The sequence below is a fragment of the Hyperolius riggenbachi genome, chromosome 12 (genome assembly GCF_040937935.1).
Source record: "Hyperolius riggenbachi isolate aHypRig1 chromosome 12, aHypRig1.pri, whole genome shotgun sequence".
Taxonomy (NCBI): domain Eukaryota; kingdom Metazoa; phylum Chordata; class Amphibia; order Anura; family Hyperoliidae; genus Hyperolius; species Hyperolius riggenbachi.
In genome coordinates this window covers 58,886,430-58,896,803 of record NC_090657.1, presented here as the reverse complement: position 1 = coordinate 58,896,803, position 10,374 = coordinate 58,886,430, and the positions used below count along the sequence as shown (strand labels likewise).

The 10,374-nt window shown below is 44.5% G+C and overlaps 1 protein-coding gene across 1 annotated transcript in view; it reads right to left on the bottom strand.

Annotated features, from left to right (window-relative positions):
• Positions 1-809: 809 nt before the first annotated feature.
• The window catches only part of PCTP (phosphatidylcholine transfer protein), a 72,940-nt gene continuing 63,375 nt past the window's right edge, over positions 810-10,374 (bottom strand). The window contains exon 7 of the mRNA XM_068262238.1: positions 810-3,297. Coding sequence (XP_068118339.1) covers positions 3,217-3,297 — 81 coding nt within the window. The 3' untranslated portion in view covers positions 810-3,216. The remainder of the gene's footprint in view (positions 3,298-10,374) is intronic.

Here is a 10,374-nt window from a genome sequence, read left to right as displayed (position 1 = left end):
GGATTTAAATACACACCTTGAATACAAATCAGATGGAAAGTATGCATAGTTTGCATCTGATTTGTATTCAAGGTGTGTATTTAAGTCCCTAGGGGGCGATGCACACCTCTGTTGGTTTCATTTCAGTTGCAGCCTAGTTAGGCGCGCTGACAATATTGTATGCTGTACTTCTATAGCAGGGTTAGGGAAGCTATGGCTGGGGAGCCAGATGTGGCTCTTTTGATGGCTACATCTGTCTCACATACAAATCAGTAGGGGTTGATTCACTAAGCTACACTGCCACTACAGATTAGTGTGGCAGCGCAAATAAAAATGTCAAAGTAGGCATGCTACTGCTGTAGCATGCACTACTAACTTACTCACTCTACCTAAAAATGAATGGCTGCTCCAATTGTCCCACTCTGGACCTTGTCAGGTCCAGTGACATTGTAGGACGAGGTCCCCGCACTTTGGCTCAATAGGCAAGTGACAGGCAACCTATTGAGCCAACCAAAGTGCAGGGATCTTGTCCTACAAAGTGAATCAACCCCCAAGTTAGCTAGCTAATTGTACAAGCTGTTAGTCAGTATTTCTCCTGTCTGGCTCTTGAGGAAATTGCTGATGTTGCTGAAACCCAAGAGAAGCTGAAGACGTGTCTGACACTTCCGCTGCTTAGAAGATCAACTGTATACACATCACCATGGCAACAGGGACGTCTGCAGGAACAGGAAGCTGCAGCCTCAGTGAAGGCATGTGGCTCACTACATCAATGCTATACAACTTACCTCCAAACAGCATCTCACCTTTTGAAATGAAAACACAAAAGCTGATTATGCTCGCATCACTTTATTTTCCAGAAAGGCGCAATTTCAGCAAACGCAATTACCAGCAGAATTTAAGAGAAAATGTAAGCAGTACTTCAAGACCAGGAGTAAAGGCACCATTGCTTAGCCTGCAGATAGCAGATCGCCTAAACATGTGTCCCCCTTATAACAAAGAGGGTTTAACCACCTGAATTCCAGGTGGAGAATAGTAGTCACATGGTCTAGGTTTCCTCTTAAACAGATGCAATCTTCTCCCAATTTGGGGGAGCCTCAGTTTCTTGTGACGTCCAAAAACCCAATCATTCTGTGCGGTGAAATCAGTACACTAGGGAGGATCTGGGTGTGGAATGAGGTATCCTAAAATTATTGGTGGAAGTCTTTCACTGTGGGAGGTTCCTTTGTGCTGCATTTTGTCATACGGATGGGTGGAGAGGTCATTTTGGTTGCAGTTTCTCACTCTTGTTCGTAAATAAGTTAATAAACTTTGACATAATGACAGTAGAAAAAGAAAAGTACAGTTGTTAGAAATCTGTTTTCCTTTCATCCAGTTTTCTAGAGCTCTTCGCGTGCAAAGTTGCTTTGTTGCACTACTCAGAGGTGCTTCTCGGATGAGTAAACTCCGCCCACATGAGGGAAGCAACACTCCTGCATAGGTGGTGCATTGCAGTGTGGCAAGCCACGTTACCAAGCGACCACACAACAACATGACTGTGAACGTAGCCCAAATCTTCCTTGCTCAAACACTCTGTACATCAGTGCATGTATTTGTTATGGTGTGACATTAAAGGGTACCTGAAGTGAGATGTAACATGATAACATAATCATGTGCACTATATATAAAGTTCCAAACCTATATAGAACTTGCCCGCATTTCTTTTTTTTCTCACTGTAAGGGTTAAGAATTCAGGACTCTTCTCTGTACAGCAGTGTGAAGCCTTGTATATAAGCACTGTAGTTCTGCTACTTGCAGGGATTGATTGGACTCTATCCCTTGGGTGACAGTTTAGATTAAATGCTGAATAGACACATTTCTACCCTAGAGGCTAGTGACCATTCTGTTGCTATGGCGAAGTGATGATGCACAACTGAGTGGCTTCTGGTGGGCGGGGTGAGGAGGACATCAATGCGCTTGGGGGGAGGGGGAACAAGGCATTCTTGGTGCCGAAGTCAGATCTTTAAGCGAGGTCGGAGGCTCCTGTACACACGCTAGCTTCTACTCTGACAGGGTTATTAATCCTTTATTTAGAGCACATTTATTTGAGCACATTTTTTTTGTTCTTATATTTGCTTGCTACTAAATAGTACTGCTGTAACAAGTATTTATGGCCACTTGTCACTAGGGGGCAGTGTGAGACAATAACAGAGGACTTCTGCTTTCAGTTTCTGTTTCTTCTGCTAGCAGAGAGAGATCCAAGCATTCCAAGAATTTACAGCACAAAGAGTTCTGCCGGCTGAGGTCAAAAGCAGTGCACTTATCTCAAACTAGATAACTCTATTGAAGCTGCTAAAGGGTTAAAGAGGAACTGTAGTAAAAATAACATAATAAATAAAACTGCTTACTTTTTTTTTTTTTACAATATTCATTAATAAATTATTTTGCCTTGCCCATAGTAAAATATTTCCTCACCGTGATTTACATTGTGAAATTTGTCACAGATGTGCAGTTATTGTGCATGTGTACACACTCATGAAACACTTTTTTGAGTCCAGGGAATCGATAAAATAGGTCAACAGTTAAAACGGACCTGAACTCAGAACTTCCTCTCTGCTCTAAAATATACACAACAGCCTAATATGCTTTTAAAGAAAAGCATTTCTTTGTTACAGCTGGTACAATCCTGCAATAAATCTGCAGTGTGTCTACTTCCTGCTTTCATGGAAGCAGACATAGGGTTAACATCCTGTGTTTACAAATTAGCAGCTCTGCCGTGGCAGAGGAGATTCCTGAGCTGACACAGCTGAGAGATCAAATTACACTGTGTTTAGTCAAAGATGAGGGAGAATTAGATATGCTAAACACTCTAAATACATACAGGGAGCATTTCTCTATGTTTTCTTCTGTCCTGTGCAAAAGTTCAGGTTTTACTTTAAAGATCTGTCTGTATGGAAGCCAAAAAATATTTAAAATATTATTGTCATTCACCTGAGACTGAAAAAGCTTTTAACTTAGATTTTAAACTTTTAGTTACAAAATAAGACTGGTGGATTCTTGGAAAGTCCTATTTAGGATTGGGACTTCACATAGCATTGTTTATCTTAACAGTTTATTTAGGCTTTAGGTTTGCTTGAATGAAGAAAAAAAAAGTATTTGTAAACAGAATAAAGAGAGAAGTCGCTTCCAATGTGATCAGAACTAGTTTAGTCTCTAGACGGCTGCACCCGATTTGCCCCAGCAAAGTTCAGAAATCAGTTATCATGAACTCTTCTGCTGCTTGTATTGCTTATATCCATTGCAGGCCTTCTGGATGCTCTTCAAGAAATTCGGAACACCAGTCTGAAACAAAAGACAAGCAATAGAAGGTAAATGAGGACCTGTCACCTCACAAATCACCTCTTGCACGCAGATAGTAAGATATGGTTAAATGCTTAAAAAGTAACGGTCAGTTTATTTACTTAAAGAGGAACTCCAGCCTAAACAGACATACTGTCATTAGGTTACATTAGTTATGTTAATTAAAATGGATAGGTAATAGAATCAATATAATCTCTTACCCACACTGTTTTAAAAGAACAGGCAAATGTTTGATTTCATGATGGCAGCCATCTTTTTGGTTGAAAGGATGTGACGGAGCATGAGACACAGTTCCAACTGTCCTATGTCCTGAGCACCTCTCCCAGTTTCTAGGCAACGTGAACAACAACATAGGAAATCCCATCATGCTCTGCACAGCATCAGGGAAAAAAAGCCCGGGTTTTTTTTCTTTGATGGATGGAGCTTAGTTAAAATGTAGCTAAAAATGATGCTTTGGTAAGAAAAACAAAGTTCTGATGCTGTGAAACTGTTAAAGAAACACCAAGCCTTTTCAGTTCTGCTAAGTAAATTTTTAGTCCGGAGGTTCACTTTAATTACTTACAGGAGCACAGTTACTGACCTGTTTACATGCAAAAATGTATTTCTACCTTTAAAGCAGGAGTCCCCAACCTCTGGGTCTGGCCTCTTGCCCAATCCTCCCCAACTATCCCCCCCCCCCCCCCAACCGCTCGTGTAACCTTAGCTGGCGGCCGCTTCCTTTTTTATGTAACACGGTCTGGGGCACTGGGGCAACTATATTCCCTATACTTGGTTAACTATACTACCTATACTGGGGCTACTATACTCCATATACTGGGGCAACTATACTACCTATACTGGGGCAACTATATTACCTATATTGGGGCAACTATATTACCTATATTGGGGCAACTATACTACCTATGCATGGGTAACTATACTCCCTATAGTGGGGCTACTATACTCCCTATACTGAGGCAACTATACTATCTATGCTGGGGTAACTATACTACCTATACTGGGGCAACGATACTGGCTACCTATACTGGGGGCAACTATATCTAGATACCCTGTACCTGGTTACCTACATACCTATACACTCCAAATCATTTTTCCACTGCACCTGCCCCCACCACCTGCCACGCACGCAACACAAACACGCCCCCCCCCCAGGGAAAAGTTTGGTCTGGATAGCACTCCCCAGGCCAAAAAAGGTTAGGGACCCCTGCTTTAAAGGATAACTGTAATGAGGGGGATATGGAGGTTGCCATATTTATTTCCTTTTAACCACTTGTCGACCGCCCACAGCCGATGGGCGGCGGCAAAGTGGATACCAAAAGGACCGCAATACGCCCATGGGCGTTGCGTCCTTTCGGTATGCCGGGGGAGCGATCGCGTCACTGGTGACGCACACTTCCCCTGGCAACTGGCTCCGCATTATTTACATCTGTTCTTCCCTGTAATAACCCACTGATCACCTGTCAATCACCCCCTGTCACTGCCACCCATCAATCAGCCCCTAACCTGCCCCTTGCGGGCAATCTGATCACCCAACCACACCATCAGATCCCCTGCAAACCCGCCGTCAGATCACCTCCCAAGTGCATTGTTTACATATGTTCTCTCCTCTAAACACCCACTAATCACCCATCAATCCCCCTCTATCACCACCTGTCACTGTTACCCATCAGATTAGACCCTAATTTGCCCCTTGCGAGCACCCAATCAACCGCCCACATGCTCAGATTGCCCTCAGACCCCCCCATATAAATTCGCCAGTGCATTATTTACATCTGTTCTTCCCTGTAATAACCAACTGATCACCTGTCAATCACCCATCAATCACCCCCTGTCACTGCCACCCATCAATCAGCCCCTAACCTGCCCCTTGCGGGCAATCTGATCACCCACCCACACCATCAGATCGCCCGCAAACCCGCCGTCAGATCACCTCCCAAGTGCATTGTTTACATCTGTTCTCTCCTCTAAACACCCACTAATTACCCATCAATCACCCCCTGTCACCACCTGTCACTGCTACCCATCAGATCAGACCCCTATCTGCCCCTAGGGCACCCAATCACCCGCCCACACCCTCAGACCCCAGCCCTGATCACCTTGCCAGTGCATTGCTTGCATCTATTCCCCCCTCTAAGCACACCTTGAAACACCCATCAATCACCTCCTGTCACCACCTGTCACCCCCTAGCACACCTACTCATCAGATCAGGCCCTAATTTGCCCCATGTGGGCTCATGATCACTCGGCCAAACCCTCAGATCCCCTTCCGATCACCTCCCCAGTGCATTGATTGCATCTATTTTCCCCTCTAATCACCCCCTGAGACACCCATCAATCACCTCCTGTCACCCCCCTAGCACTCCTATCCATCAGATCAGGCCCAATACAACCTGTCATCTAAGAGGCCACCCTGCTTATGACCGGTTCCACAAAATTCGCCCCCTCATAGACCACCTGTCATCAAAATTTGCAGATGCTTATACCCCTGAACAGTCATTTTGTAGCATTTGGTTTCCAGACTACTCCTCGCGGTTTTGGGCCCCTAAAATGCCAGGGCAGTATAGGAACCCCACAAGTGACCCCATTTTAGAAAAAAAAAGACACCCCAAGGTATTCCGTTAGGTGTATGACGAGTTCATAGAAGGTTTTATTTTTTGTCAAAAGTTAGCGGAAATTGATTTTTATTGTTTTTTTCACAAAGTGTCATTTTCCACTAACTTGTGACAAAAAATAAAATCTTCTATGAACTCACCATACTCCTAACGGAATACCTTGGGGTGTCTTCTTTCTAAAATGAGGTCACTTGTGGGGTTCCAATACTGCCCTGGCATTTTAGGGGCCCTAAACCGTGAGTAGTCTAGAAACCAAATGCCTCAAAACGACCCGTGAATAGGACATGTGTGACACTTTTTTGCAGTCTAGGTGTGCTAAGGGGCCCAACGTCCTATTCACAGGTCATTTTGAGGCATTTGCTTTCCAGACTACTCCTCACGGTTTAGGGCCCCTAAAATGCCAGGGCAGTGTAGGAAGCCCACAAGTGACCCCATTTTAGAAAGAAGACACCCCAAGGTATTCCGTTAGTAGTATGGTGAGTGGAAAATGACACTTTGTGGAAAAAAAAAATCAATTTCCGCTAACTTGTGACAAAAAAATAAAATCTTCTATAAATTCACCATACTACTAATGGAATACCTTGGGGTGTCTTCTTTCTAAAATGGGGTCACTTGTGGGGTTCCTATACTGCCCTGGCATTTTAGGGGCCCTAAACCGTGAGGAGTAGTCTAGAAACCAAATGCCTCAAAATGACCTGTGAAATCCTAAAGGTACTCATAGGATGTTCGGCCCCTTAGCGCAGTTAGGGTGCAAAAAAGTGCCACACATGTGGTATCGCCATACTCAGGAGAAGTAGTATAATGTGTTTTGGGTTGTATTTTTACACATACCCATGCTGGGTGGGAGAAATATCTCTGTAAATAGACAATTGTGTGTAAAAAAAAAAATCAAAAAATTGTCATTTACAGAGATATTTCTCCCACCCAGCATGGGTATGTGTAAAAATACACCCCAAAACACATTGTACTACTTCTCCTGAGTACGGCAATACCACATGTGTGGCACTTTTTTGCAGCCTAACCTAACTGCGCTAAGGGGCCCAAAGTCCAATGAGCACCTTTAGGCTTTACAGGGGTGCTTACAATTTAGCACCCCCCAAAATGCCAGGATAGTAAACACACCCCACAAATGACCCCCTTTTGGAAAGTAGACACTTCAAGGTATTCAGAGAGGGGCATGGTGAGTCCGTGGCAGATTTCATTTTTTTTTGTCACAAGTTAGCGGAAATTGAAACTTTTTTTTTTGTCTCAAACTGTCATTTTCCGCTAACTTGTGACAAAAAATAAAATCTTCTATGAACTCACCATGCCTTTCAGTGAATACTTTGGGATGTCTTCTTTCCAAAATGGGGTAATTTGGGGGCTATTTATACTATCCTGGAATTTTAGCACCTCATGAAACCTGACAGGTGGTCAGAAAAGTCGGAGATGCTTCAAAATGGGAAAATTAACTTTTTGCACCATAGTTTGTAAACGCTATAACTTTTACCCAAACCAATAAATATACACTGAATGTTTTTTTTTTCTCAAAGACATGTAGCACAATACATTTGGACAAAAATGTATACAGAAATGTTACTTTATTTGACAAATTTTATCATAGGAATTTAAAAAAAATCATTTTTTTGACAAAATTCATGTCTTTTTTGATGAATATAATAAAAAGTAAAACTCGCAGGAGCAATCAAATAGCACCAAAAGAAAGCTGTATTAGTGACAAGAAAAGGAGGGAAAATTCATTTAGATAGTAGGTTGTATGACCGAGCAATAAACCGTGAAAGCTGCAGTGGTCTGAATGGAAAAAAAGGCTCTGATCCTTAAGGGGTAGAAAAACTGTGGTCCTCAAGTGGTTAAACAATACCAGTTGCTTGACAGCCCTGCTGATCTATTTGGCTGCAGTAGTGTCTGAATCACACCAGAAACAAGCATGCAGCTAGTCTTGTCAGATCTGACATTAATGGCAGAAACACCTGATCTGCTGCATGCTTGTTTAGGGTCTATGGCTAAATGTATTAAGGGTCCATTCACACTTGAGCGGGAATCGCGCGATTCCCGCTTAAGCCAAATCGGTAGCGTTTTTTAAAAGCCGCGAACACATGTAACACTATGGCAGTGTTCTCACTGCCACGTTTGCAGTTAGCAAAACGCTAGAGGTAATTGCCGGTGTTTTGCGGTTTTAGGTGTGAACAGAGTCTAAAAGGCAGAGGATCAGCAGGACAGCCAGGCAACTGGTATTCTATATCCCTCTCTTTACAGGCACTGTAGAGACTGTGACAAAGTGAATAGAAAATATTTATTCCCTCTGTCTGGAATGATGGTAGACGGGAGGTATGTTGCACCCAGGATCCGACGCTACATACAGTAGCAGCGCCAGAGTTTGTGTGGCTTGGTTATGTGTATAGCTAAGTCTCACTATTGGGCTGGAGCTGGTCAGAAGCAGGGAGGGTGGGAGCTTCTGGTCGTCCTATCCTGGGTGGAATTGCACTCCAGGTTTTACCTCAACTGGTCAGCTTCACAGCTGACACATAAAAAAAGGTGATCACTTCCTGGTTGGGAGTGAGTGTGTGTGAGCAGCATGGCTGCTAGTCAGAGACTCTGACAAAACTGCTGGGGTTTATCCAGGATTGTATTCCTCAAAGGCTGCCACCTTTCATATGGACTTTGCATGGAAAGTGCTGTTTGAAACCTGCTGCATATTAACCTTTTCGGGACCGGCCACCTACCCCCCCTTAAGGACCAGTCATTTTGCGCGGGAAGGGGGTGCGCGCGTTTGGGGGGGTCAGGCGGCCGGATCCCGTGTGTGGCTGGCTAGAGTGGTGTCCCCCATGGTGGCCTGTGCCTCCCCCTTCTGCCCGCAGCCTTCACTTACCTTCCAGGCTCCAGCGATGAGCCGCACAGGACCCTCTTCTCCGGCCGGCATCTCCGTTCTGTCTGACGAGCAGTTCCGGGTCGCGGCTTGATGATGTCATCAAGCCGGGACCCGGCGCTGACGTCAGATGAAGCGGAGATGCCGGCCAGAGCGGAGGGGGGCGCCGATCGTCGCTGGAACGGCAGGGAGGTGAGTGGATCCTCTTCTTTCCCCCCCTGCCGCCGCAGCTGTCAAACAGATCACTACGATCCGACGGCGATCGTAGTGATCGTTTGATCAGCAGCCATACGCGATGGCTGCTGATCACTCGGGGGAGATGTCGGCTGTCATATGACAGCTTAATCTCCCCCTCCGGGTGCGCACGATCGCGTCGGGAGCGGAAATTGCGGGCCGGCGTAGATCCTACGCCGCATCAGGCTAGAACAGCCACAAGTGCGGCGTAGGATCTCATTCACATGGTCCCGAAAAGGTTAAGGTTTGCTTTGCTGTGGACTTACTGACTTCGAACTGTTTGTGCCACTTTGCTGTGGAATAAAAACACAATGGCTATCATTCATAAAGCATTTCCGCATGCGGAAATGCTTAAAGGGGAACTGAAGAGAGAGGTATACGGAGGCTGTCATGTTTATTTCCTTTTAATCAATACCAGTTGCCTTGCAGCCCTGCTGGTCTATTTCTCTGCAGTAGTATCTGATTAAAACCAGAAACAAGCATGCAGCTAGTCTTGTCAGATCAGACTTATAAGTCTGAACCACTGAAACACCTGATCTGCTGCATGCTTGTTCAGGGGCTATGTCTAATAGTATTAGAGGCAGAGGATCAGCAGGGCTGCCAGGCAACTGGTATTGTCTAAAAGGAAATAAACATGACAGCCTCCATATACCTATCTCTTCAGTTCCCCTTTAAAACAGCTGACTTTACCGAACACTCGGCAAAGTCAGCATTCATAAAGCCTCTTTCCGCATGAAAAAATGACACTACCGAGCAGAGTGATAAATCACCGCCTTGTGCGGTGATTATCGGAACAAATGTAGCAAAATGTTAATTCATGAAGATCACCGCAAGCGGTGTGAGGTCGGGAAGTACCGCTCCTTCTGATGTGGTGTTTTCCCGCACTGATTCTCCATACCGACAGCTCCTTTATGAATGATAGCCAAAGTTTTGCACCTTGAAACTGTGTCAGAGCCTGCTCACTGTCTGCCAAGCCTACCAATTCATGCTAGTCCCTCACAAGACATATAGTAGAATGCAGTAAATTATTCAGCAAACCCACTTTCATAGAGGAAGTGGTTCTGTTGCTGAAACCAGGAAAATGACTATCTGTGTATTAGTACCGTATGCAGCCCCACCCTCCCAGCAATGCCTATGTTGTTTAGCTATGCAAAATTCACCTCCCAGAACATTCTGGGAGACCAGGCATTTTCAGTTGTTCTGAGAAATAAACATTCCGCAGAGCTGCACCTGACAAGACTAAAGATGTTGCCACCTGTGATACATTTCAGAATGTAAATTGGAATGAGGAAATACAGTATATTAAAATGGGCAAACACTGACTAAAGCATTTATAAATGAATATTG